General features: G+C 44.3%; 1 protein-coding gene across 6 annotated transcripts in view; it reads right to left on the bottom strand.

The window, feature by feature from the left end:
• ELMO3 (engulfment and cell motility 3) overlaps window positions 1-27,942 on the bottom strand; it is a 42,069-nt gene continuing 14,127 nt past the window's right edge. For 2 of the 6 annotated variants that reach the window (XM_058154909.1, XM_058154908.1), the window contains exons 8-23: window positions 26,225-26,324; window positions 24,544-24,618; window positions 23,892-24,043; window positions 22,153-22,231; window positions 21,965-22,015; window positions 21,585-21,707; window positions 21,022-21,153; window positions 19,153-19,257; window positions 18,020-18,128; window positions 16,741-16,877; window positions 15,346-15,509; window positions 11,883-11,995; window positions 9,327-9,431; window positions 8,434-8,516; window positions 7,225-7,302; window positions 4,177-4,990 (exon numbers count right to left, since the gene is read on the bottom strand). In XM_058154909.1, coding sequence (XP_058010892.1) covers window positions 4,778-4,990; window positions 7,225-7,302; window positions 8,434-8,516; window positions 9,327-9,431; window positions 11,883-11,995; window positions 15,346-15,509; window positions 16,741-16,877; window positions 18,020-18,128; window positions 19,153-19,257; window positions 21,022-21,153; window positions 21,585-21,707; window positions 21,965-22,015; window positions 22,153-22,231; window positions 23,892-24,043; window positions 24,544-24,618; window positions 26,225-26,324 — 1,819 coding nt within the window. In that variant the 3' untranslated portion in view covers window positions 4,177-4,777. Of the gene's footprint in view, window positions 1,883-4,176; window positions 4,991-7,224; window positions 7,303-8,433; window positions 8,517-9,326; window positions 9,432-11,882; window positions 11,996-15,345; window positions 15,510-16,740; window positions 16,878-18,019; window positions 18,129-19,152; window positions 19,258-21,021; window positions 21,154-21,584; window positions 21,708-21,964; window positions 22,016-22,152; window positions 22,232-23,891; window positions 24,044-24,543; window positions 24,619-26,224; window positions 26,415-27,942 lie in introns of those variants that run through there. The other 4 variants (XM_058154910.1, XM_058154913.1, XM_058154911.1 and 1 more) reach the window with 4 other exon arrangements.

Genomic DNA, 27,942 nt, shown 5'->3' with positions numbered 1-27,942 from the left:
CACCAGTTCTTCTTAAGGAAGACAAGAGTCAATCCGCCACCATCCCGCCACAACTCCAAACTCACAACTCCCTTGTGTAATTCCCGGGGAAGCGTAACTCCAAACCAACCTTTGTTGGGGGGTGGGGGGAGAATCCAGCTAGCAGAAAGAATGCAGAAACCCATTTGTGAACCTGAAACCAACTTAAAGCTCATTCTTCTTCCACGACAGGCCCTTCCTTAGAAGTTTTATTGTTTTAGGCAGCTGAAGCAACCGAACGGCGAATGGCCGTCTTGTTCTCGCTGGAATTGAGATCAAGGCTCAGCCTAATGAGAAATAGGACTTTCTGCCTCTTTTGACACTCTTTTAACAGCCACCAGCCCTTTCTCCCAGTTTCCACACAGGCAGCAACTGGGATTGTTAGCTTATACAATGTGCAAAAAGCTAAGGCGATCGCATGATTGAGGCAGGTTGTGGCATGAATAGTATCTGAAGTGTCGTTGGGCAAATGGTAGTCTTATGTGGCTGCCCTTTACAGTAAAGGTTCCCCTCGCACGTATGTGCTAGTCATTCCCGACTCTAAGGGGCGGTGCTCATCTGCGTTTCAAAGCCAAAGAGCCAGCGCTGTCCGAAGACGTCTCCGTGGTCATGTGGCCGGCATGACTAAACGCCAAAGACGCACGAAACGCTGTTAGCTTCCCACCAAAGGCGGTCCCTACTTTTCTACTTGCATTTTTTTACGTGCTTTCGAACTGCTAGGTTGGCAGAAGCTGGGATAAGTAACAGGAGCTCACCCCATTACGCGGCACTAGGGATTCGAACCGCTGAACTGCCGACCTTTCGATCGACAAGCTTAGCCACTGAGCCATCGCGTCCCCTATCCTTTACAGTAGGATAATGCTAAAGATTGCAGAGTGAGGTCTCTCCAGAGCACAAGCCAATTGTGCAAGCCAATTGTGCAGAGCACAAGCCAATTGGCAGGCAAATTCCCTTGTGGGTTTTGTTTTGTTTTTGGTGTACATGTGCGTGTGTTTCCTTACAGGTAACTTTCGAACGCCAGTTACAGATGCTAGCTCAATAGAGGCAAATATCGTGGCGAGTGAGCGGGTGGCTGTTGAGTTCTCTGTTCCCCTTTTCACAGCATTCACTTTCTATTCTTAAGGCCTCTTTGCCAGCCTGTCTCTCTCCTGGGCAAAGTTATTCCCATTCCAGATTTTGACGTCACCTCGGTTGGAAGGAAGCCACGTAAGTTGTGCATACGGAAGCGTTAATGAAAAAGAACTGATTTTCTAGGATTTAAAAAAAAACAACACACACACACACACAGTCCACCAAGGCTCATCTGGGAAGGCTGTGAACAAACCACAAGCTACCCCATTCCTTCCTCTTGGCCTCGCTTCGTTTGCTGCGATGTCTGAATTAGGCAATCTGTGGTCACCAGACAAGGTGCGGTTTGAACAGGATTGGTTTACCTGTGGTTTGCCCCGGTTTTGATGTCAAGTAAAATGCTACTTGGGTGAAAGATGACCATAGAGGAAGTAATTGGAACGTGGATTGAAAGCAGGGAATTCCATGCCCACGTTTCCCAATCCGGCTTTCCGGGTGATCCAAAAGCCCGTGAATTTGTAGAGCCGTGTGGGGATCCTGCTTGAGGTGGGTGAGGTGGGCACTGCTGTGCGAAGGACAGCTCTTACTGTTCGATATGGGTAAAGTCATAGCAGAAATTTAAGTTGCTGGGAGGCTTTGGGATGTCCGGTGGGGCATCTGGAATGGCAATGTTCTCCAGATCCAGCAATCGCAATTTGAGCTCCATAGACAGCAAGATATCCAGTTCGCTCTGCATCCTTTCGCTGACCATCTCCCGGCCGAGAAGCACGTTCAGTCCATCAGTCCACAGGCAGAACTGAGGAAAAAGGATAAAATCTCATCAGATGTTGTTCCTTCAGCCTTCAGTTAATACACGGAAAGAGAACAAGACGTAAACACAGACATGTTTTGTTTTAAACCAGGGCTACAATGGCCGGATTCACACAACTCATTGTTTTCCCAAGCTTAAGAATCCTGCAATAATAGAATAATAATAGAATTCTTTATTGGCCAAGTGTGACTGGACACACAAGGCATTTGTCTTAGGTGTATATGCTCTCAGTCTACATAAGGAGAATAAAATACATTCATCAAGAATAAAAAGATAGTGATAGTGATAGTCAAGGTTACTTATTAGTATTAGCTATCAAATCGTACTAGGAAACAAATAAAAACAATATAGTTGAATAGAATTGAATTGAATTGAATTGAATTGAATTGAATTCTTTTACTGGCCAAGTGTGATTGGACACACAAGGAATTTGTCTTTGGTGTATATGCTCTCAGTGTACATAAAAAGATCAGATACATTCATTAAGAATCATAAGAATAGAATAGAATAGAATAGAATAGAATAGAATAGAATAGAATAGAATAGAATAGAATAGAATAGAATTCTTTTTTTTTTTTTTTTTTTTTTTTATTCAAAAAGTTTTTATTAGTCAAAAAAGGTTTATACAAATACATATCAGGTATGGTAAATTTTCATTTTTCTTATCTAAAATAAGAATTTTACTCAAATTTTTTAACACATACAACAGCCATAAGGCAAGCAGGTGACACGAAGTAGCTAAGTTTGCAAATTTTAAATACGTAATAAAGAAGAGTCAAGAATAAACAGAATATCGTACAAAAGAGAATAAGGAAAACCAACACAATCCCAAATATCTTTATCACTTCCTAGTTTTGGATCTCAGAACTCTGGGTTCAGCCTGACCTAACTCCAGGGCCGCAACAGCGGCAGCCGCTCAGCCCCATGATCTATAACCTCCCCTTCTTCAATTCCTGGGTCATCTGATTCCAGGAAGGCTTTGTGTTCCTCCACATAGGCCGTAGCCTCCGCAATTGTACTGATTTTTTCGTAATGCCCTCCCGGAAAATCATCAATCCTCTGGCATCAGCCATCTGAAGCCCACTCCTTCTGGTACAATTTGCTTGACAAAAATAATATTTCTTTCTTTTTCACGCACCTGTCTGGGAATCTGCCTCAGAATGGCTATCTCCTGCCCCTGTAAATCAGTGCCCCACTCCTATGTTTTCTAAGAATTTCATCTCGCCTCTTCTCACAAATTTGACATGAACCTCTCTGGGAACTGCATGCATGCGTGCATATTGCTAATTAACTCTATAAACTCGATCCACATCCCAATTCATGAAATCAACACCTCTCCCAAGAAATTCTCCCAACAATTTAGTCACAACATCTCTCAAGTCTTCTTGGTCCACTTCTTCCAAATTTTGAAACCTAAGGAAATAAGACATTTTATCCATCTGTAGTCCAAGCACAGCATTGCCTGTCGCCTCCTCTCTTTTCTGCACTGCCCGATCTCACCCTCCAAACCTTCCACTTTCTGCTTGTTTTCTGCTGAAACTTGTTGAGTATCCTTTAAATCCTTTTGGATAGTCACAATTTCTGCTCTTATTTCATCCAATTTCTTGTCCATATTAGATAACTTTTCCAAAATTCTCCATCTCTCCAGCAGTTGGTCTCTGACCTTTGCCATTAAGGAAAAAAAATACAAAATCCTCAGGCAGGCACAGTATCCTTGTAATTTCCTCCGGATCCACCAGGGGCACTCACAGGAGCAACGAGTCCAGAGTACAGTTAGTCAACCAGGAAGTCAAGGGAAGTGATGTCATCAAAATTCTCATAGTGAAGGCGGAAGCTGGACGCCACCACTGTTCCCCAGAAGGAGGGGGCCTCAAACCTTCCCTCCTAAATTTCTCCATCACCTCTTCTCCAGAGCTCCACAAAACCGTAATCTTCTTATTTTAAGTTCTCCTCTCCAGAATAACTCGTGCTCCTTCCAACCGCAGGGGATAAGTAACAGGAGCTCACCCCATTACGCGGCACTAGGGATTCGAACCGCTGAACTGCCGACCTTTCGATCGACAAGCTTAGCCACTGAGCCATCGCGTCCCCTATCCTTTACAGTAGGATAATGCTAAAGATTGCAGAGGGAGGTCTCTCCAGCGCACAAGCCAACCTAGGTGGCAGGCAAATTCCCTTGTGGGTTTTGTTTTGTTTTTGGTGTACATGTGCGTGTGTTTCCTTACAGGTAACTTTCGAACGCCAGTTACAGATGCTAGCTCAATAGAGGCAAATATCGTGGCGGTGAGCGGGTGGCTGTTGAGTTCTCTGTTCCCCTTTTCACAGCATTCACTTTCTATTCTTAAGGCCTCTTTGCCAGCCTGTCTCTCTCCTGGGCAAAGTTATTCCCATTCCAGATTTTGACGGCACCTCGGTTGGAAGGAAGCCACGTAAGTTGTGCATCCGGAAGCGTTAATGAAAAAGAACTGATTTTCTAGGATTTAAAAAAAAAACACACACACACACAGTCCACCAAGGCTCAGCTGGGAAGGCTGTGAACAAACCACAAGCTACCCCATTCCTTCCTCTTGGCCTCGCTTCGTTTGCTGCGATGTCTGAATTAGGCAATCTGTGGTCACCTCTCATCTTCAGACAAGGTGCGGTTTGAACAGGATTGGTTTACCTGTGGTTTGCCCCGGTTTTGATGTCAAGTAAAATGCTACTTGGGTGAAAGATGACCATAGAGGAAGTAATTGGAACGTGGATTGAAAGCAGGGAATTCCATGCCCACGTTTCCCAATCCGGCTTTCCGGGTGATCCAAAAGCCCGTGAATTTGTAGAACCGTGTGGGGATCCTGCTTGAGGTGGGTGGGCTGGGCACTGCTGTGCGAAGGACAGCTCTTACTGTTCAATATGGGTAAAGTCATAGCAGAAATTTAAGTTGCTGGGAGGTTTTGGGATGTCAGGTGGGGCATCTGGAATGGCAATGTTCTCCAGATCCAGCAATCGCAATTTGAGCTCCATAGACAGCAAGATATCCAGTTCGCTCTGCATCCTTTCGCTGACCATCTCCCGGCCGAGAAGCACATTCAGTCCATCAGTCCACAAGCAGAACTGAGGAAAAAGGATAAAATCTCATCAGATGTTGTTCCTTCAGCCTTCAGTTAATACACGGAAAGAGAACAAGACGTAAACACAGACATGTTTTGTTTTAAACCAGGGCTACAATGGCCGGATTCACACAACTCATTGTTTTCCCAAGCTTAAGAATCCTGCAATAATAGAATAATAATAGAATTCTTTATTGGCCAAGTGTGACTGGACACACAAGGCATTTGTCTTAGGTGTATATGCTCTCAGTCTACATAAGGAGAATAAAATACATTCATCAAGAATAAAAAGATAGTGATAGTGATAGTCAAGGTTACTTATTAGTATTAGCTATCAAATCGTACTAGGAAACAAATAAAAACAATATAGTTGAATAGAATTGAATTGAATTGAATTGAATTGAATTGAATTCTTTTACTGGCCAAGTGTGATTGGACACACAAGGAATTTGTCTTTGGTGTATATGCTCTCAGTGTACATAAAAAGATCAGATACATTCATTAAGAATCATAAGAATAGAATAGAATAGAATAGAATAGAATAGAATAGAATAGAATAGAATAGAATAGAATAGAATAGAATAGAATTCTTTTATTGGTCAAGTGTGATTGGACACACAAGGAATTTGTCTTTGGTGTATATGCTCTCAGTGTACATAAAAAGATCAGATACATTCATTAAGAATCATAAGAATAGAATAGAATAGAATAGAATAGAATAGAATAGAATAGAATAGAATAGAATAGAATAGAATAGAATAGAATAGAATAGAATTATTGGTCAAGTGTGATTGGACACACAAGGAATTTGTCTTAGGAGTAAATGCTCTCAGTACCTAAGGAGAATAAAATACATTCATCGAGAATCAAAAGATACAACACTTAGTGATAGTCAAAGTTACTAATAAGCTATCAAATCGTACTAGGACACAAGTAAAAACAATATAAATTGAAAGATACAAGCAACAAGGTTACAGTAATAAGCGGGAAGAGGTAGATACTAGTAAGGAAGAGAAGAATAATAGTAATATGGCCTTAGTAAATTATTTGACAGTGTTGTGGAAATTAGTTGTTTAGCAAAGTGATGGCGTTCAGGAAAAAACTGTCCTTGTGTCTAGTTGTTCTGGTGTGCAGTGCCCTATAGCGTCGTTTTGAGGGTAGGAGTTGAAACTGTTTATGTCCAATTTAGCTCTCAACTATAGCACACCATCATTAGCAAGTTCCATATATCAAAGCAAACAAGCCAAGCATGGTCTCATGCCAGGTGCAAAATCTAGCTTGTCTGGAGCAGAAACCAGAACTAATCTTTTTTTTTCCAAAAAATGAATGCAAAACTGAGAGGCTGAAGATGCAATTTTCAGCAAATTGAAATAATTGAACACTTTCCTACACTATTACCTCCACAGTCTTCTGCTCTGCACACCAGAACTACTAGACACAAGAACAGTTTTTCCCCCGAACGCCATCACTCTGCTAAACAAATAATCCCCTCAACACTGTCAAACTAGTTACTAAGTCTACATTACTATTAATCTTCTTATCGTTCCTATCACCCATCTCCTCCCACTTATGACTGTATGACTGTAACCTTGTTAGTGGTATCCTTAAGATTTATATTGACTGTTTCCCTATGACTGTCATTACGTGTTGTACCTTATGATTCTTGACGAATATATCTCATAGACCGTATGCATCAAGACAAATTCCTTGTGTGTCCAATCATACTTGGCCAATAAAGAATTCTATTCTATTCTATTCTATTCTATTCTATTCTATTCTATTCTATTCAATTCTATTCTATTCTATTCTATTCTATTCTATTCTATTCTATTCTATTCTATTGACTGAATATTCCCTGAAACACAGAATATTTTAACTAGATTGATTTTATAGTATTGTGTTTATATTATTATAAATTATAGAGTTTTCTCTTTTAATATTGTAAGCCGCCCAGAATTACCGTGTGGCAAAGTAGGCAGCTAATAAATTTTGCAAATAAATAAACAAAACAAACAAATAAAATTCCCATCTCTTCCCAAGGTCAAAGCTGACATGTTTTTCAAAGTTTGAAACATGACAAAAATAACCACAAAAATGAGTTCACCAGAAGGTTTATGCATATCTGCATCTTATTTCAGGTGCCGAATGTCGCAAAGCTATTTTCATATTTGGCATAGAGAATCTGGGGGAGTTCTTTATAACCCAGCTGGGCTGCTCAGTTTCCCTGCAGTGACTCACCTCATAACGTGTAGAGGCAATAAAATTCAGATGCTCTCCAACGTCGTAACTTATGGAAAATGCAAGGTCGAGAAGATCCTGAGGGAGGGGTAAACAAGTGTTTTAGGAGAGGAAAACAGGATGGTTAATGGAAGAACTATTGCTGCCAGAATGAAAGGCAAAAACCGGGTCAGCCGCGGTGGCATAGTGGTTAGAGTGTGGTACTGCAGGCTACTCCTGCTGACTGCCGGCTGCTTGCAATTTGGCAGTTCAAATCTCACCAGGCTCAAGGTGACTCAGCCTTCCATCCTTCCGAGGTGGGTAAAATGAGGACCCAAACTATTGGGGGCAAGAGGATGACTCTGTAAACCGCTTAGAGAGGGCTGTAAAGCACTGTGAAGTGGAATATAAGTCCAAGTGCTATTGCCCTTCCTTCCTTCCTTCCTTCCAGAATGCAGTATTACAGGCTAACTAACTCTGCCCACAGCCAGGAGTTTGATCCTGACTGGCTCCAGATTGGCTCAGCCTTCCATCCTTCCGAGGTGGGTAAAATAAGGATCCAGATTATTGGGGGCAAGAGGCTGACTCTGTAAACCGCTTAGAGAGAGCTGTAAAAGCACTGTGAAGTCTAAGATATAAGTCTAAGCGCAGGAGTGAAATCCAGCAGGTTCTGGAGAACCGGTAGTGGAAATTTTGAGTTTGGAAAACCAGCAATGCCACCTCTGGCTGGCCCCAGAGTGGGGTGGGAATGGGGATTTTGCAGTATCCCGTTTCCCAACTTCCATTGGGCCCCGAAGGCTGAAAATCAGCTGGCCAGCATGCACATGTGCGCTGGAACTGAGCTAGGGCAACACTCACATGCCCACAGATATGGCTTCGTGTGTGCACCTGTAGCACTCATGCCATAGGTTCGTCATCACGGGTATAGAGGATGAAGTATATATCCAATATTGTTTTTCTTTTTAAAAATTTGGTTTTGTAAAAATTTTTTAAAAAACTTTCCCCTTCATGGGCCCCCCTTTGAGCTCCAAGGGCCCCGGAACAATGTACCGTCTGAAGCCCTCTCTCCTCAGGGCTGCTCTTGAATATGTAGAGTCAGCTTTTCAATTTTGTTTTTGGGGAGGGTGTGTGTGTGTGTGTGTGTGTGTGTGCACGTGTGTGTGTGTGTGTGCGCATGCAAGGGATGTAAATGGAGGAGATCCTGCCAGCGCAGGCGAGACATTGGCTGACCTTATTCTGCTTCCCCGAACTCTTTTCCTTGGTGTGGGGGCATTCCCGGCCCACCAGCAACGCTTTCATGTCAGCCACAGAAACTGGAGAGAAAAGTAATTTGCAGGTTAAATCAAAGAAGATTCTACAGCGAGAAATATGAAAACCTCAAATCTAAGAAATCTTTGATTCTGAGGCGGGTATTCTGGCCGCTTTCAAGGTTGACTCAGCCTTCCAATCCTTCCGAGGTGGGTAAAATGAGGACCCGGATTATTGGAGGCAATATCCTGACACTGTAAATCGCCTTGAGAGGGCTGTAAAGCACCATGAAGTGATATATAAGTCTAAGGGCTATCTTCCTTCCTTCCTTCCTTCCTTCCTTCCTTCCTTCCTTCCTTCCTTCCTTCCTTCCTTCCTTCCTTCCTTCCTTCCCTCCCAGTGGTTAGAATGCAGTGTTGAAGGCTAACTCTGCCCACTGCCAGGAGTTCGAACCTGACCAACTGGCTCAAGGTTGACTGAGCCTTCCATCCTTCCGAGGTGGATAAAATGAGGATCCAGATTGTTGGAGGCAATAGGCTGACTCTGTAAACCGCTTAGAGAGGGCTGTCAAAAGCATCGTGAAGTCTATATAAGTCTAAGTGCTATTGCTATTGCTCTCCAAGAGGAAACATTCAAATCCATTAAAAACAACAACAACAACAAAAAAATATAGGTTAATTCACTAGCCACACAGACTGAAAAGGACAAGATCTTAAGTCAGGAAAGCATTCGGCAGCAAACTTAGCACCCCAATCTTTCCACGCCTTCCTTCCTATAGTTGAGGGAACTATAGGGAAACCAAGTAGTCTTGTTCGCTATCCCGGGAGCAAAGGTGAGAAAAATAAGCCTATAAAAGACAGGGAATTGCCACAAACCTTTCTCTTGCAGGCTCTCTATCGGTGGGTTTTCGACCCCTTCTTCGACATCTCCATAATGGAGAAATTTATGGTTGGGAGAAAGGCGGCAGTACCAGAGCTTATCTGCCAAAAGAGAAGAAAAACATTCGAAGTCCAGAGAACGCAAGTCTCCTAATAGATTTTCTCCATCTTTCAATGCCAACATTGTCTTCCCTCCCGCCACCTTTCCTAGCAGACAGCATTCATGATGCAAAATGCCAGGCTCAAGGTTGTTCATGCCGAATTGTTCATGCTTTCTCTCATTCCCCAGGATGCTTAATGACTTAGAAATCAACTATTTCCAAATCTGGCTGTTGATCTGGAAAAGGAATGGGGGACCTTTGAGGCCAAGAGGTATCTACAGACAGCCTTCAACTCTATGCTTCTGTTGTGTCCTCCCTCGCCTCCGTCCGAGTGATGACTTAATTAGCCAGCACTATCAGCTCTGGCAGCAGAATAGCCAGCGTATGCCAAGAGCCTCCGTTATCTTCCACGACGCTGGTGAGTCACCCAGAAACAAACTTCAGCTCTTAATCAGTGGATTTGCCTGTTACAAAGAGACACAGCAGCTCTCGCTGCCTTTTATATCCTGTGGAGTGTGGCTCCATGACTCAGCACTTCCTGGGCCTGCCCCACCCTTGCTTCTGTTGTTCCCTCCTCCACCTGGCCTGCTTCTGGCTCCCGGTGCTCCCGAGGTAAGTCCTGACGGCCCTTCCCCCTCACTGTCCAAGTCACTTTCTGGCAGCAGGCCCGGCTCGAGGGGCGCAGACACAACAGCTTCATTTAGTGACTGTTCCAAGCTACGAAGGCTTGTAACTGTTTGACCCTTGACTGTTTGATTTAATTGCAGCATCTTCATGATCACGTGCTCAAAATTCAGACACTTGGCAACTGTCTCATATTTATGACGGTGGCAGCGTCCTGGGGTCACGTGACCCCCTTTGGTGACCTCCTGACAAGCAAAATCAACGGGGAAGCCAGATTCATTTAACAACTGCAGTGGTTCCCTTAACAACTGTGGCAAAAAAGGTCATCAAAGCTTACTTGACAAAAGTCTCAATTAGCTACAGAAACGTTGGGCTCAATTACGGTCATAAATTTTATTATTTATTTTATTTATTATTTAAATTTATATACCGCCCTATCTCCCGAAGGACTCAGGGTGGTTTACAGGCATTTAAAAATAGATAAATACAGTCTAAAAACAATTAAAAAACTTATTCTAAAAGCCTAAATTAAAAATATGAAAATAAAACCCAATTTAAAACCCGTCAATTAAAATCTAGCTCAGTCCTGAGGGCTACCTGTATGGAATTTGGAGACCTGGTTGCAGGATGTGTTATAAAATGGACAGCGGGATTGCTAATTCACAAAGTATTTCAACTACATAGTACTCTAATGGTATGTGGGAATGGTTCAAGGGCAGCAGGAGGAAGAGCTGCAGTTCAGACAACTGTCACACAAAAGATATTTGAGCCCCCAGAAGAAAAAGGGGTGCGGGAAGCATCTCAGAAACATCCATCTTTAATTTTCTAAAAGTAAAAGTGCATATTTAGAATAACAGAGTTGGAAGGGATCTTGGAGGTGTTCTAATCCAACCCGCTACTTAGGCAGGAAACCCTCTACCACTTCAGACAAATGGTTGTCCAACATCTTCTTAAAAACTTCCAGTGTTGGAGCGTTTGCTCCAACTTCTGGAGGCAAGTTGTTCCACTGATTAATTTTTCTAACTGTCAGGAAATTTCTCCTTAGTTCTAAGTTGCTTCTCTCCTTGATTAGTTTCCATCCGTTGCTTCTTGTCGTCCCCTCAGGTGCTTTGGAGAATAGCTTGACTCCTTCCTCTTTGTGGCAGCCCCTGAGATATTGGAACACTGCTATCATGTCACCCCTAGTCTTATTTATTTATTTATTTATTTATTTATAATTTAATTTCTATACCGCCTTTCTCCTGAAGGACTCAGGGCGGTTTACAGCCATATTTAAAACACAAAATACAAAAACAGATTTAAAACAGAATTAAAAACAAATATTTAAAAGGCCGAATCAACTCAAACGATCATAGACCGACATAAAACCCATTTTAAAATTGCAATTAAAATTACACTTAGGCCAGTCCCACACGATGAAATAATAAAGTCTTAAGTTCACGTTTGAAGGTCCGGAGGTCGGGGAGTTGGCGTAACCCCGGAGGCAGCTCATTCCAAAGGGCCGGTGCTGCCACAGAGAAGGCTCTCCCCCTGGGGGCCGCCAACCTTCCTTCTTTTCATTAAACTAGATGCACCCATTTCCCGCAATTCTGAAAAAGAGGGGTGAAGTGCTTTTCAGTCTTGCAAAACTGATGTGAGCCCTTTGAGTTAGCCCAGAGAAGATGCACAAACCACAAGTACTAAGACGATCACTACTGTAAAGTGATAGGAACAGAATCTTGCGAGTCTCAAAGCAGTTACACCTTCCTTTCCTTTTCTCGGTCGTATTCAAGACACAGGTTTCTTCTCCACCCCACGCCACCCTCAAACCTGTGGTCTTGTGCTTTACCTTGTCGACGGCGGCTGCTAATTTTGCGAAAAAGCGTCCCTTCACAAAGATGCAGGAGTCTCTGCTGCTGGATCAACTTGATGAGTTCGGGTTTCAGCCGCTCCTTCAATTCCCTGGAGCAGAAAATGGAGCACAGCTTTTTGTAACATGGGCTAGGTGACATCCTCTGCTTGCTTGTGCTTCCCTGCTATGCAATGCAGGGCGGAATGCTTGGGGAAATGAAAGTAAGTGCTTTATCTCCTCTAGACACTGCCTCAAGGTCACCCAGCTGGAAAAAGGAGGGAGCTGCATACCAAATTGTGCTTGGACTGACTGTTATGAAAACATCTTGCATGAACCTGATCAGTGATGCTGGGACGGGCAATGAGTGACAGTTACAGGACGGAAAAGTAGAACTTAGGGATTTTGGTGCGTGATTCTCAGTTCTAGCTTTGCACTACTGCAATAGAATCGCTCTCTAATAAACGATACCTTTCTCAACAAGTAGAACCAAGCATCATTTCTATTTACAGTAGAGGTTTAAGTTGTGGCAGGTCCAACAGTGACCTTCCGATGGCATTAGATTTTTTTTTTTTACCCTGAAGGACTTTTTCTAAAACTAGTATCCCAGGTAAAGTAGAGTCCAATTCCCAGATTTCAGAATTAACATGGCCATGAAGAGTGAGAGTCTTTGCGCTTGGTGACAAGAAGCTGAAAGAAAACAACACTCTTGTTCCTTGGGAGGGCAGCCATCTTGCTTTTCCAAGCACATTACTTATTTCTAACATTTCTACCCAACCTTAACATTCCATCTTTTAGTTGACACTGTGTTGTGGTCTGCCAGCAGCCCGCCGAGCTAGCAGTGGAGTCGGACAGTGAGGAGGCTGGGGAGGACAATGGGCCAGTCCTGGAGTCAGGGGAAGGACCGGACGAGGGCTCTGCAGAGATGGGGCCAGGGCCATCTGGGAGCTATGTGCAGACTCTGGAGCCTCCAGAGGCTGACAGTAGTGAGGCAGAGGAACAGGAGGAGCCTGGTCCTAGTGCACGCATGCGAAGGGCTGCCAGAAGGCAAGACCAGCTAAAGCAAAAAGGAGGACTCGGGAGTAAGGCCAGGAGATGATTGACCCCTCCCATAAGGCTTAAAAAAGCAGCAAATGGCTTTTGGGCTCTTTGTAGGAAAGCAACATTGCTACATTTGTTTCTAGTCTCTTGTTTCTGAACTTTGTGGGGCTTTACTAAGAAAAGCCTCTGGCAGGGTGCCAAAGAAGATAAAGTTTGTGATAAGGCCGAAGGACTTTTTCTGAAGGACTTGTTTTGGCATTAATTTGGACTAAGCTGGGAATGAAGTAATTCCCAGCTGTTATAATAAAATGCAGTTGTTTAAAATTGTGCCTTTTATGCCTAAATGAGCCTAGGTCACAACACACTGGATGCTCTATGAGCTTCGTTTCTAAAATAAACACCACAAAGAAAAACCACAAATACAGATGATTAAAAATGAATCCATTAGCATGCAAATTGTAACGGATACTATATTTCTAGAACCCAGCTGCTTTATTGCTGTTTCTCCTTGTCTTTTTTTTTTCTTTCCACTGCTGTTATTCCTGAAGATTTTTGTCTTACTGGATGTTTTCTATTTTATTCTGCTTTATTTTCATACTAGGTTTCAAGTAACATGTACACAACCCTGGGCACAGCATTAAGCTCTCTTGAAAATAAAAATGATCATGGTGTCAAACCTGGAAGCCATCTTTTAACGTTTGGGCCTTCAGGCCTGCCACATCTTCTTCTGTGGGAAAATGAGAGGGGGGATTGCATAGAACCATGATGGCGAACCTGTGGCACACATAGTCATATCAGTGTGCACATGAGCTCAGCTCATGTGCGCACCAGCCAGCTAATTTTTGGGCCTTTTGAGCCCACCGGAAGTTAGCAAATGGGCCGTTTCCAGCCTCTGGAGGGCCTCTGGGTGGTGGTGGGGAAGGCCGTTTTTGCCCTCCCCAAGCTCCTAGAAAGGCTCTGAAGCCTGGGGAGAGAGAAAAATGGGCCTACTGGGCCCACCATGCCATCGTGTGCCAGGACCAGAGGGGGGTGGGGGTCACATACGCATGCGTGGGGAGGCACACAGAATTGTGGTGTATGCGTGTGACACACACACACACCCGCTCCTGGCAAAAAGGTTAGCCATCACTGGCATAGAGTATAGATGGTATGTAGTCAAAATAACATTCCTTTCTAAGAGAGTCAAGGACGCAGTGCCCTGGCACCTGGAGTCGGATGACTGAGAGGTGTCTTCAGTTTGGACGGTGGATGATTGGACCATATGATGGACATGAGGGTGCTGGGCAGGGACTTGAACTTTCACTTGGGTGGGGAAAACCTGGAAACTTTCAGATTCGGGTTTTCCCAGATGTACCAATATGACATCTCTAATAAAAAGTAACTTTGAGGAAATCCAAGCCTCGGAGTTTTCTGTAGTTGGGGGTGTTACTTGGAACCCTGACACATGGTTTCTTTTATTTAAAAGGCATCTTCCTACCCTTCCTTGAAACGATCGCAGGGAAGTATCAAAAGGCAGGCATCTATCCAAATATTGCTCTTTCTTATTTGGCTTCACTCTGTTTTTCATCTCAGCGCTCCATGGCATAGGGCCGGGCTATTTACGGGACCGCCTTCTGCTACCGAATACCTCTCACCGACCCGTGCGCTCCCACAGAGAGGGACTCCTCAGGGTGCCGTCAGCTAGGCAGTGTCGTCTGGCGACACCCAGGGGAAGGGCCTTCTCTGCGGGGGCTCCCACCCTCTGGAACGAGCTCCCCCCAGGACTTCGCCAACTCTCGGACCTTAGAACCTTCCGCCGTGAACTTAAAACACACTTATTCAGGTGCGCAGGACTGGATTAGATTTTTTAGCTTTTAAATTTTAAATTTTATACTGATTTTAATTGGTTTTATTATTTTTAGTTCAATTGGCCGGCTAAATATTTCATTTTAAAATTTATTTTAAATTCATTGTCTATCTATGTATTTTAATATGGCTGTACACCGCCCTGAGTCCTTCGGGAGAAGGGCGGTCTAGAAATTTGATTAATAAATAAATAAATAAAGTTAATCAAGCTGTCCGTTTGTAATCTAATCAAGGAAGACAACAAATCCCTAGAAAACACCTTGATTAATTGGAAGATAAAAAGAGTGCATCCAAAGAAGAAAGAGCAATATTTGACGCAGCACAAAACCCTTCCTGCAACCGATTGAGGTCTTCCATCTCAATGACGAGGTGTCCATCTCTGACCAGGTGAAGTCCATGGAAGCAACTCAGGTGATTCCTCTTTGTATGACGGCAAGTAATACTTGAATAGTGCTCAGTCCTGCATGTTCTAGAGAAGTGTATCGGTGTCTTTCTCTCCCTCTCTCTTGCACAGGCATACACACACTCACACAAACAACTATCTATCAGAGACACAGTGGGAGGCCTCCTTACTCACAGGACAGGGACTGGCAGAATTTCCTCTTGATGCATGCGTTCGGTCTGCCGGAGACGCAGGATCTCACTGTAGTTGAGGGTGTTCACTCGGCTCTTGAAGAGCTCCAGCGAAGTGGGCTTCAGGACCAGGGTTCGGGTGATCTGCTCCCGAACCACTTGCATCACCTGGAGGGAGACCCAGAGATTTACCTGCACAGGTGTGTCTTCTGCACCTCCATCTCTCATAACATAAAGTCAATCGGATTGACAGTAGTAGGCTGTACTACTATTATCCTTCTCATCTTTCCTGCTATCTTCTCCTATTGGTATCTTATGATTTATCACTAGTTGTTTGTATCTTGTGATTAATGATTGTAACTATGATTTATGATTTATTACCGATCACTTTGTTGTTTGTATGTACACTGAGAGCTTCTGCATTAGAGACAAATTCCTTGTGTGTCCAATCACAATTGGCCAATAAAGAATTCTGTCCTGTCCTGTTCTATTGTTCCTATTCCTATTCTATCAAGTGTCAATTGGATTGAGATGGGCAGCTGTAGAAATTGATTGATTGTTTAATTGAATGGATGGATGGATGGATGGATGAATAGATGGATGAATGAATGAATGATGTAGATTCTTCCATCATGCAAATGATGGGGCAAAGATGAATGAATGAATGAATGAATGAATGAATGAAGTAGATCCTTCCATCATGCAAATGATGGGGTAAAGATGAATGGATGGATGGATGGATGGATGGATGGATGATGTAGATTCTTCCATCATGCAAATGATGGGGCAAAGATGGATGAATGAATGAATGAATGAATGAATGAATGAATGAAGTAGATCCTTTCATCATGCAAATGATGGGGTAAAGATGAATGGATGGATGGATGGATGGATGGATGGATGGATGAATGAATGAATGATGTAGATTCTTCCATCATGCAAATGATGGGGCAAAGATGGATGAATGAATGAATGAATGAATGAATGAAGTAGATCCTTTCATCATGCAAATGATGGGGCAAAGTTGAATGAATGAATGAATGATGTAGATCCTTCCATCATGCAAATGATGGGGCAAAGATGAATGAATGAATGAATGAATGAATGAATGAATGAATGAATGAAGTAGATCCTTCCATCATACAAATGATGGGGCAAAGATTGTCATGGGTGGGCGAGCTTTGAATGGCAGAGGAATGAATTTAACCTGAGGAGATCAGGCACCCAATGAGTGCCATTATTCTACCACTCCTCTCTTTCAAGCCAGTTTGGATTGACATCCAACACAACTTAGAAAAGAAAAACATTCAATCCCCTGTACTGAAAACCGTGCAGTTCAGGAACATATCAGAATCAAATGATCCCTTTTAGAGCTTGCTGCAATCCATCTGGGTCTTACCTTGTCAAAATCTTCTTGAGTAGCTCTCATCTCCTTCCAGGTTTTGTTCAACAGCTGGATGCAAATACAGAAAACCTCCTCAAAGAAGTGTTCTTGGCCAAAGAACATGGGGTAGAAGGCCTGGGCCGTCTCTGAGCCTGCAACAAGAGAACGATCACAATACTTGAATGGGCCGTGGTGGCACAGTGGTTAGAATCCAGTATTGCAGGTTAACTCACTGCCGACTGCCAGCAGTTTGATCCTGACTGGTTCAAGGTTGACTCGGCCTACCATGCTTCCCAGGTCCAATAAAATGAGGACCCAGATTGTTGAGAAACAATATGCTGACTTTTGTATACCGCCTAGAGAGGGCTGTAAAACACTATGAAGTGGTATATAAGTGGTATATAAGTGCCACTGCTATTGCTTCCTTCTTTTACACAGATATCTGCTACTTGTTTCACCCCATGGTTTTTAATTTCAGCAAACAGTATAATTTAGAATGGGAGAAGTTACGTTTGTTGCTGCTATCCGTGAGGGGGAATGGATCCAATTGGCAAAAGCCCTTCCAAAAACTAGCACAACAAAAGCATGTGTCAAAAAACTATAGTAGCCGAATTGTGAGATAACAAAGCAGTTTTCAATTAAAATACATAATTTTAAAAACAGATCAGTACATAAAGATGGAGAGCAGAGAAGAAACACTTAATCATCCAAAACCCTTCCCGATCTATCAGTGCTTCTTCTCATTCTAATAACACACAAAAAAACAGTGAATAAATCCAAAATTACTTCCTGCCCACCTCTATTTTATGCCGTAGTCCCAGGAACAGGATGATTTTCCTGGGATGAGAAACATGTGATCTACTCTTATTATCCCATCTCCTCTTGGCATACTGTAGAACAGGAGTTTCCAACTTTAAGACTCCAGAATTCCTCAGCCACCACTGGAAGCCATCCCTTTAAGACTGGTGGACTTCAACTCCCAGAATTCCCCTCAGCCACCACTGGAAGCCATCCCTTTAAGACTGGTGGACTTCAACTCCCAGAATTCCTCAGCCACCACTGGAAGCCATCCCTTTAAGACTGGTGGACTTCAACTCCCAGAATTCCTCAGCCACCACTGGAAGCCATCCCTTTAAGACTGGTGGACTTCAACTCCCAGAATTCTTGGGAATTCTGGGAGTTGCAATCCACAAGTTTTAAAGTTGCCAACGTTGGAAACCCCTGCTGTAGAAGATCCTCGTGGGACCACAGTGCTCACGCATTCTGGATGACTAGAAGCCAAGGGAATACTCACATGTCTCCCCTACGTGAAGAATCTCACACAGCATAAAGGAAAGTTGGATGCTGCTCCGAGCAAACGGGCATTCGTGTTTATCTTCTCGACTGCTGTTCTCAAGAATAAACTAAGAAAAAAGGGTCAGTATTAGAACCTGCCGCATGTAAAATGTCACAGAGACCAACCAAGGTCTAGTTTAAAATCTCAACCTACTCCATCTGGAAGCTTTCCAATTATCTTGAAACTGCAACTCCCAGAATTTCCAAGAGCCAACACTGACTAGGAATTCTGGGACTTTCGGTTCCAATACATTGGAAGATGTCAAAGTTAAAGAAGACTAATGCTTAGGGCAGAGTAGAACAAAACAAACAAAACCAAAAACCCAGACATACTATAAAGACATTGTGGTGTAGTGGTTAGACTCTGCCCACTACCAGGAGTTCGATCCTGACCAACTCAAGGTTGACTCAGCCTTCCATCCTTCCGAGGTGGGTAAAACAAGGAGCCAGATTGTTGGGGGCAAGAGGCTGACTCTGTCAACCGCTTAGAGAGGGCTGTAAAGCACTGTGAAGCGGTATATATATATTTGTTTACATTTATATCCCGCCCTTCTCCGAAGACTCAGGGCGGCTTACAGTGTGTAAGGCAATAGTCTCATTCTATTTGTATATTTACAAAGTCAACTGTGCTTCAACAATCTGGGTCCTCATTTTACCTACCTTATAAAGGATGGAAGGCTGAGTCAACCTTGGACCTGGTGGGGCTTGAACCTGCAGTAATTGCAGGCAGCTGTGTTTAATAACAGGCTTCTTACAGCCTGAGCCACACCGCGGCCCTTAAGTCTTAAGTGCTATTGCAGGCTAACTCTGCCCACTGCCAGCAGTTTAATTCTGAATAGCTCAAGGTTGACTCAGACTTCCGTCCTTCCGAGGTGGGTAAAATGAGGAGCCAGATAGTTGGGGGGAATATGCCGACTCTGTAAACCACTTAGGCAGGGCTGTAAAAGCACTGTGAAGCGGTACAGAAGTGTCAGTGCTATTGCAATTGCTACTATGAGTACAAATCCTACTAATTAATCCCAGAGCCTTCTTCTTGTTAGAGAGGAAACCCAGGAAAGGAGCAACCTTACCAGGAAAATATCTTTCTCTTACCCTGCTGTATGCATTTGGGAAATGCCTGGAGAAATAGACCATGCTGTCCAGAGCAAGCAACCCCGGAGGAGTCCGGTGTAGATCCAACGCAGGGTTACTGTTATTCTGAAAGAGAAGGTGAGTCAGCAACGTGAGAAAATTCATACAGGGGACAACTCCCGTTCCCACGGCCTTGACATCAATAAACGGCACAATTGTCAGGTGCAAATTATCAGGATTATTCGCTGGGTTCAAAGCACGGAAGAGTTTACTATTGCTACCTAGACACAAGAATCTAGTCAACTAATGACCAGCGCTAAATTGAGCTAGGTAAGGACTGGACTTGGGTCTCTTGTGGCAACGCAGTGATTCTAAATTGATGACATGTTTTACTCTGCCCTCCAGTTCTGCCTCCTCTTCTACTACCACACTACTTCAAAAAACATGTAGTTAATTCGTTGTAGCCCAACTCACTTTTGCACCAAAATCTGTCCACTCTGTAGCCCTTGGCCACTAAAAGGTTATTGTTCTGACCTAGGCTTCCTGAGACGATAAAAAGCAAACAATTAGTCCCAAAACCCTCTTTTTATTTCAACGGCTGTGGATTCTGTTCATTCACAGCCTGTGATGAGTCACAAATAAAGAGTCCGACAGAAGTCTGCCACAGTCCTTCAGAATAAGGCTGATAAGCACCCACCTTTATCTCCCTTGACATGCTGCCAAAGACCTAATTGGCAATTAGGTTTGCAAGGCCATACGGAACACAGAGTCAAAACAGAGCTGCAGAATTTAAACTGACCAGCACGAACAACATTGCTTCCTGCAAAGGCTCATGTGTCTTTGCTCCTCCTTTATGACTTATGGGAGGGGCCAATCATCTCCAAGCCCTACTCCCGTTCTCTTGTTCTTTAGCTGTTCCCTTTGTCTGGCAACTCTCCGCATGCGCACACTGGGAACAGGCTCCAGCTGTTCGTCTGCCTCACTGATGTCTGACTCTGAAGGCAACTGATAGCTGGCATACGGCCCTGGCCCCCTCTCTGCCTCTGATGCAGAGCCCTCGTCAGAGCTTTCCCCAGACTCCAGGACTGGCCATGTTCCTCCCCAGCTTCCTCACTGTCTGACTCTGCTGCCAGCTCCGCAGGCCGCCGGCGGACCACAACAGTTATCACCTTGAAAGCCCTTCATGGTATGAGTCCAGGCTATCTGAGGAACCATCTCCCCACAATGGGATTGGCCTGCCCACCTGCGCTGGCTGAAGGGGCATGCTGTGAACCCCGTCAGTCAAGGAATTTCAGTTGGCAGGATCCAGGATGACAGCCTTTTCTGCTGTGGCTCCTGCTCTTTGGAACATTGTGGCCCCCAAGGTGATATCGACACCCACTCTTTTAGTCTTCCAGAAGGACCAGAAGACCTGACTCTACCAGTGGCCTGGGCCCCCAGCCAGAGTGCATCACACCGGTGGTGGTTAAGAGAAGATTCCACCATCTTGCGCCCCTTTTCTCCCATCTTTTAATTGTATATCAGTAGCAGTGATGGGTTGCTACTCGGTTCGCCCCGGTTCAGGCGAACCGGTAGCAGTGGTGGTGGGAGGCTCCGCCCACCAGCCCAAATGTCATCCAATACGCTCTGCGCATGCGCAGAAGCTTCTGCAAGCAGAAGCGGTAGCAAAAGTAAGCGAAACCCACCCCTGATTATTAGTTATTTGTTTTGCTGACTTTTAATGTTTGTAAACCTCTCAAGAGTCATCTCTAGGCAAAATGGGCAGCATACGTCAAAGAGAGAGGAAGGGAGGGAGGGAGGAAGGGAGGGAGGGTGGGTGGGTGGGTGGGGCCTGGCTATGCTTGCCATGAAAAGCCCTCTCCTGCATCTAATCAGCTTCAAAGAACTCACCACAAAGCCCAGCTTGCGAAATTCTTTCGCACAAAGCGAGTGTCGACGCTCTGTGTTATAGCTGCCAGCGGAAGACTCGTTCTCAGATACAAAGGCAGCATGCCGCAAAGACTGGAGCAGGTCCCGTTGTTCCTGAACATCGAAAATAAGCAGATTTCCTAGTTGGTGGAGGAAAAAGGCAATGGCCACCCAAGGCATTAAAAAAAAACCAAAAAACCCTGAAGAGGAACTCAAGACAAGGGAACAGGCCAGGGGTGAAATCCAGCAGGTTCTGAAAGGTTCTGGAGAACCGGCAGCGGACATTTTGAGTAGTTCGGAGAACCGGCAAATACCACCTCTGGCTGGCCCCAGAGTGGGGTGGGAATGAAGATTTTGCAGTATCCTTCCCCTGGAATGAGGTGGGAATGGAGATTTTGCAGTATCCTTCCCCTGGAGTGGAGTGGGAGTGGAGATTTTGCAGTATCCTTCCCCTGCCACACCCACCAAGCCACACCCACGCCCACCAAGCCATGTCCACAGAACCGGTAGTAAAAAAAAAAATGGATTTCACCACTGGAACAGACCTGGGAATAGGGATCCATGGGGGCCCTCATCCGCCGCTCCAGAAGGTTGAGTGTGAGGGACTGCAGGACGTAGAGGTAGTGAGCCATCTCATCCGCAATTGGGTCCGAAGCATGGACAATGTTCTGAAGAGGAGTCCAAGAGAGGCACAATATGACACTGCCCGGTCATCCCCCCTTGAGAGCAAACATCTCATTTCATAACGTGGGGTTCAGCAAGGACAAACGTGCCTGTCTACAGAGGTGAAAGCGTTAAGCCCAGAAGCGGCAGGTGAGGATAGAGCGAAGAGACCTTCTGAAAGTTAGACCTGGCAGCCAAGGTGTGAAGGAGGTAAGAAGCTTGGGGCAGGGGGGAAGGAAACAGATGCCACCTCCGTGCCCACCTTGTGGATAAATTGCCTGAGGTTCTTCTCCCCTAGATAGTCCATCATCTCCTAGAATTGGAAAGCAGGTGGTGAGACAATCTTACATTCTACCAGACCATCCTGCTCTTGCAGGTTGGCTGGGCAGACGTATGCAAATATATGCAAATGTAAATCTAAAGGTACAAGATTTAGAACATCCGCTTTACCCTTCTTTCTGCCTCGCCAGCATTGAGGAGGAGAGCAATCAGGAGCGCCATAGATTTGAGTTGCAGCTGCGTGTTCATTCTAATACAGAGAGGTGGGGGGAAAGCGAGAAATTAGACTCCATCTTACACCAGAAGGCTAAAGGACCATAGTGTTATGGCCCACCAGCGGCCAGCGGAGCTGGCAGCAGATTTGGACAGTGAGGAGTTTGGGGAGGAACATGGGCCAGTCCTGGAGTCTGAGGAAGGCTCTGACGAGGGCTCTGCATCGGAGGCAGAGACGGGGCCAGGGCTGTATGCCAGCTATCAGCTGCCTTCGGAGTCAGACATCAGTGAGGCAGACGAACAGCTGGAGCCTGTTCCCAGTGTGCGCATGCACAGAGTTGCCAGATGAAAGGAACAGCTAAAGAACAAGGGTCGACTTGGAAGTAAGGCCACAGGTGGACGATGAATGGCCCCTCCCAGAGGGAATAAAAGAGGAGCGAAAGGGGAGTGGAGTTTGCAGGAGACAATTCGTTCACTTAATTGGTCCTTCACTCCAGCTCCTGCCAGGGACATGAAAGGAGCCCCCGCCCCGGGTGTCCCCAGGGCAATGATAGGCTAATCCTTTCAACCTGGAAGCACCGTCGTACTTCCAACACAAGTGCGATGCTATTAGAAGCTTGGATTTCCCCATAACCTCCATGATCCTCAGCAAGGATTCTCAATGTGATGACCAAGAGATCCCTTACTTCCCAAGGTAGCATGATAAAGTTGGGAAGCCGTAAAATTACCATCGCCCACTTGAGAAAGGGATTAGTCCACTGCAGCTGGTAGGAATCCCAATTTTGGGGCATATAACTCATGGGTGAAATGTAAAATTTGTTACTACTGGTTCTGTGGGCGTGGCTCTTCGGCCGAAGAGGTTGTAGAAAAAATTGCTTTTAAAAGGTTCCGACGATCCCAGCTGAGCCGTGCGATCATCGGAGGCTTTTTTTTTTTACTTTTAAAAGCATTTTTTCTACAGCCTCTTTGGCCGAAGAGGTTGTAGAAAAAATTGCTTTTAAAAGGTTCCGACGATCCCAGCTGAGCCGCGCGATCATCGGAGGCTTTTTTTTTTTACTTTTAAAAGCATTTTTTCTACAATCTCTTCGGTTGAAGAGGTTGAGAAAAAATGCTTTTAAAAGGTTCAGACGATCCCAGCTGAGCCGCGCGATCAACGGAAGCTTTTTTTATTTTATTTTTAAAAGCATTTTTTCGGCCAAAGAAAAAATGCTTTTAAAAGTAAAAAAACCCAAATCTCTGATGATCCCATGGCTCAGCTGGGCATGCAGGGTTGGGGTTGGGCACGGATTTTTGCTACCGGTTCTCCGAACCACCCGCCACCATCGCTACCGGATTGGGCAATCCAGTCCGAACCGGGAGCATTTCACCCCCGATATAACTCCCACAAATAAGTGTTGGGGGTGGGGGAAACCCACATCCGGGAGATTGCAATGATCACACAACAACTGAAGGTGATTGGCAGATGTTGATACACCATCAGCAGTCCCTCTCCGCAGGCAAACTGCTAGAACATTGCAGCGGCAGCCTTAAAAAGCCACATTCCATGCCGCAACGTTTTTTGTGGGTTCCCTCTTCCGCCAGTAAATGAGACCCACTGCTGGGAAATAACAGGACTCCTTCCGAATCTTGTGGGTTGTGGGTTTTTGGGGAGGCTGGACTGCTGGAAAGCTGCTGCTTACGGCTCATTCTATGCTTACACTTGCAGGAGGGCAATGAGGCGATCCAGGGTCACCTGTTGCTTGACCAGCTCAAAAAGAGCCCGACTGGTGGGCACCATGTTCTCCAAGATAGCCAGGGAAATCTGCTGGATGGAAGCATCCAGGGGACTGATATTGATGTAACTCACAATCTGCAGCCAAAGAACAGATTTCAGATGATTAGACAGTGGAGAGGGATTAATAGCTTTGTTCACTTAAATCGCCTTGATTCTTTCCTTCTTTACAATGACAAGAGTTGTAGTTTTCTACCACGGCTGGCACTCGATTGGTCAAAGCCCTTGGGCAGCTTTTTTTTTAAAAAATATTTTATATTTGGTGGCTCAGACTGCTAAGACAGTCTGTTATTAACGCAGCTGCTTGCAATTACTGCAGGTTCAAGTCCCACCAGGCCCAAGGTTGACTCAGCCTTCCATCCTTTATAAGGTAGGTAAAATGAGGACCCAGATTGTTGGGGGCAATAAGTTGACTTTGTATATAATATACAAATGGATGAAGACTATTGCTTGACATAGCGTAAGCCGCCCTGAGTCTTCGGAGAAGTGTGGGATATAAATGCAAATAAAAATAAAAAAAATTAAAAAATTAAAAATAAATAGGCACACATACTGTACATTTAAAACATCAGTAATACCTTCCGTGTGGCATCTGGGTGTTTTCTTCCTGGCTCCATCTTTTGTTGTTTCTTCTTTCTTCGCTCCAGTTTAAACTATCACCATTTTTCCACAGGTACATTATTATCATTTTCTTACATAATTATCCATTGCTCATCTATACCTTTCTTCTAACCAATGATAAAAATTTATCCCATATCTTAAAATATTCTGAAGCCCTTGGGCAGCTTTTGTATAAGCTAAGCAGGACGTCCTACGACAAACAGCTGTGAAAAATTGGTTATCTTACTTTGAAGCCACCGCGGTCTCGATTCTTCAGCAGCACAGGGCCTGTGAATACTGAGAAATTCTCAGCAAACGATATGATCTAGAACCGTGATGGCCAGTGGTGGGGTTCAAATAATTTAACAACTGGTTCTCTGCCCTAATGATTTCTTCCAACAACCAATTTGCCAAACTGCTCAGAAAGTTAACACGCCTGCTTTTGACACCCAAGGAAAAAAGGGTCAGCCATCACTGAACTAGAAAATTAGATCACTTCTGGAAATAATACAAATTTCTCTTTGGCTTCCATTGAATTGATCCTGGAAAACATCCAAGTTAATTATTCCAGAACTTGACTAAGCACTCTGATCCTTGCTAAAGTAATGTTGGTAACCTTCTCTCGTCCTGGAAGTGGATCTAAGATATTTATTTTATTTATTTATTTATTTATTAAATTTTTATACCGCCCTTCTCCCGAAGGACTCAGGGCGGTGTACAGCCAAAAATAAAACACAAGATGCCTGTGATCTTTCTGTGGGATTCCCACATCACTTCCCATCTCAAAATCTTTTCTGTCTTTTGTCTCAGCCAAGCCACACAACAGTGATAATTCAAGGAGCGGGGTGGAAATCAACACATAATAGTAAATTGAAGACAAATTCCTTGGCCTTTTTCAAATGTTGCCTAACGTGACTTTAAGTGCCCGTTGTACACTGAAAGATGGAGCGTTTGAAAAAGCTCTCCCGTGCTGCTTATATTTTACACGTTTGCAATGTTTTTTCCAAATGCTTAAGATCACAACTAACTTCGTAAGCACCCCAGGAAGATTTGGTTATTGGATAGATCAGAAGATAGATCAACAAAGAGATGGATGCAGTCAGCCACTGTTCCTAGATGCGATTCAGAAACAGTCTTGAAAATAAATCTGGTGCTTAAGAGAGGGGTTTTGTAATACACTAACTTCCTCTTCAGTCATTTTAAAAGAAAAAAGAGATAGGGACAAAGGGGAGAAAGTGTGTGTGTGAGAGAGTGAGTGAGAGAGAGAGAGAAAGAAGAGATAAGAAGAAAAGGGAGAAGGTGTGTGTGTGTGTGTGTGTGAGAGAGAGAGAGAGAGAGAATATCCTATGAACCCAAAAAGAAATAGAATAGAATAGAATAGAATAGAATAGAATAGAATAGAATAGAATAGAATAGAATAGAATAGAATAGAATTTTATTGGCCAAGTGTGATTGGACACACAAGGAATTTGTCTTGGTGCATATGCTCTCAGTGTACATAAAAGAAAAGATACCTTCATCAAGGTACAACATGTCTGTGAAGTCCACATTGCCAAACTTGGTTTGCAACTCCACTAAATCCTGCCCATCTCCTGAAGAGAAACCTAGAACCCAGATGTTCTGGGAGAACGGGACCTGCTTCCATGTCACGACCCTTACCTTTTTGATGAAAGTAGGGCTGAGGGTCTCCCAGGAAACAAAATCATGTTCCATCAGCTCCACAAAGGCCTTCAGGGTATACGCCAGAATCTCCCCTGTACTGGAGTAACAGACAGCAAACAGGGTAAGAGCCAAAGGGCAGGTGGAAGACTCAAACCCAGAAACCATAGGAAGGATGCATTAGAGGAACCTAGGAGGAGAGAGAAGGAACAAAGAAGAAGAAGAAGAAAAAGGAAATGTCTCCATAAAAGCCAACGTCCCAGGGGGAAAAAAGGCCAAGGAAGCAGAAAGAGATGGGGCAGACTATTCTAAGGAAAAACTCAAGGGCCATCACAATAATAATGTTGTTGAGAAACGACAGCTTGTTATATTATAAGTGTGCACCAGGAGTGAAATATTCCCAGTTTGGACGGATCACCTGATCCGGTAGCGATGGCGGCGGGTGGTTCGGAGAACCGGTAGCAAAAATCCCTGCCCACCCACCCCCATGCCCAGCTGACTCACGTGATCATCAAAGGGTTGTTGTTTTTTTTTACTTTTAAAAGCATTTTTTCTTCAGCCAAAAAAATGCTATTAAATGTATTAAAAAAAGCCTCTGATGATCGCACGGCTCAGCTGGGATCACCAAGGCCTTTTAAAAGCATTTTTTTACAACTTCTTCGGCTGAAGAGGTTGTAGAAAAAATGCTTTTAAAAGTAAAAAAAAGGCTCTGATGATCGCACAGCACAGCTGGGATCATCAGAGGCTTTTAAAAGCATTTTTTTACAACCTCTTCAGCCGAATAGAAAAAATGCTTTTAAAAGTTAAAAAAAAAGTTGGCCACACCCACCCAGTCACATTACTCCCCACCACCAAGCCACGCACACAGAACCGATAGTAACAAATTTTACATTTCACCCCTGGTATGCATCCTTTGCATATCACTCTGGTCACATGGACAGCTGAATCCCTGAAATTTATGATTATTAATTCATGACTTCATGTTATAAAGCAGAGATCTCCAACCTTGGCAACTTTAAGACTTGTGGACTTCAACACCCAGAATTCTTTGCTGGCTGAGGAACTCTGGGAGTTGAAATCCACAAGTCTTAAAATTGCCAAGGTTGGAGACCCCTGTTATAAAGAGAAAACGGAGGAAACTTAAATGGAGGAGAGTTTAAAAGGCACAATTTTCGCTAAATCTGTATGGATTGGTGCCTCCTTCCTGGAACTCAACTGGACCGGCCAGTCTGTTCATTGATCAATAAGGATGATTGGCTGAAGGTGGCACCCCCAATGAAAAAAGGGGTCCAGCATGAAAATTGTGGGCAAAGCCAAATGATAAACCAAAACAATTTTTTGGGAGGGAAATGCGTAGTGTATGTCCATGACGGTAAAGCTTAAAAATTAACATCGCAGTCATTTTCACGTTTTACTGGCAAATTGGCTCCAGGAATCGCATAAGCGCATGGCAGAAGACCACAATCAGTTCATATGCTATGGGTTGTCTATCCCATTGCTACCTGAGGACAGAGGTGGATTTCACATAATTTTACCACCGGTTCGCCGCGCAGTGAAAATGTGAGCGTGCAGCCTTCCGCACAGGCACTTTGCTCGCCCCTGTGACTTGCACGCATGCGCGCGGCTTAGAAAACGTGACTAAATAGGACGGCATAGCACCAGGGTTACCCGCAGGTTGCCACTACCGGTACGCTCAAACCGGTCCGAACCGGTGAATG

This window comes from Ahaetulla prasina, chromosome 12 (assembly GCF_028640845.1).
Source record: "Ahaetulla prasina isolate Xishuangbanna chromosome 12, ASM2864084v1, whole genome shotgun sequence".
Taxonomy (NCBI): domain Eukaryota; kingdom Metazoa; phylum Chordata; class Lepidosauria; order Squamata; family Colubridae; genus Ahaetulla; species Ahaetulla prasina.
This window is presented reverse-complemented; position numbering and strand designations above follow the sequence as displayed.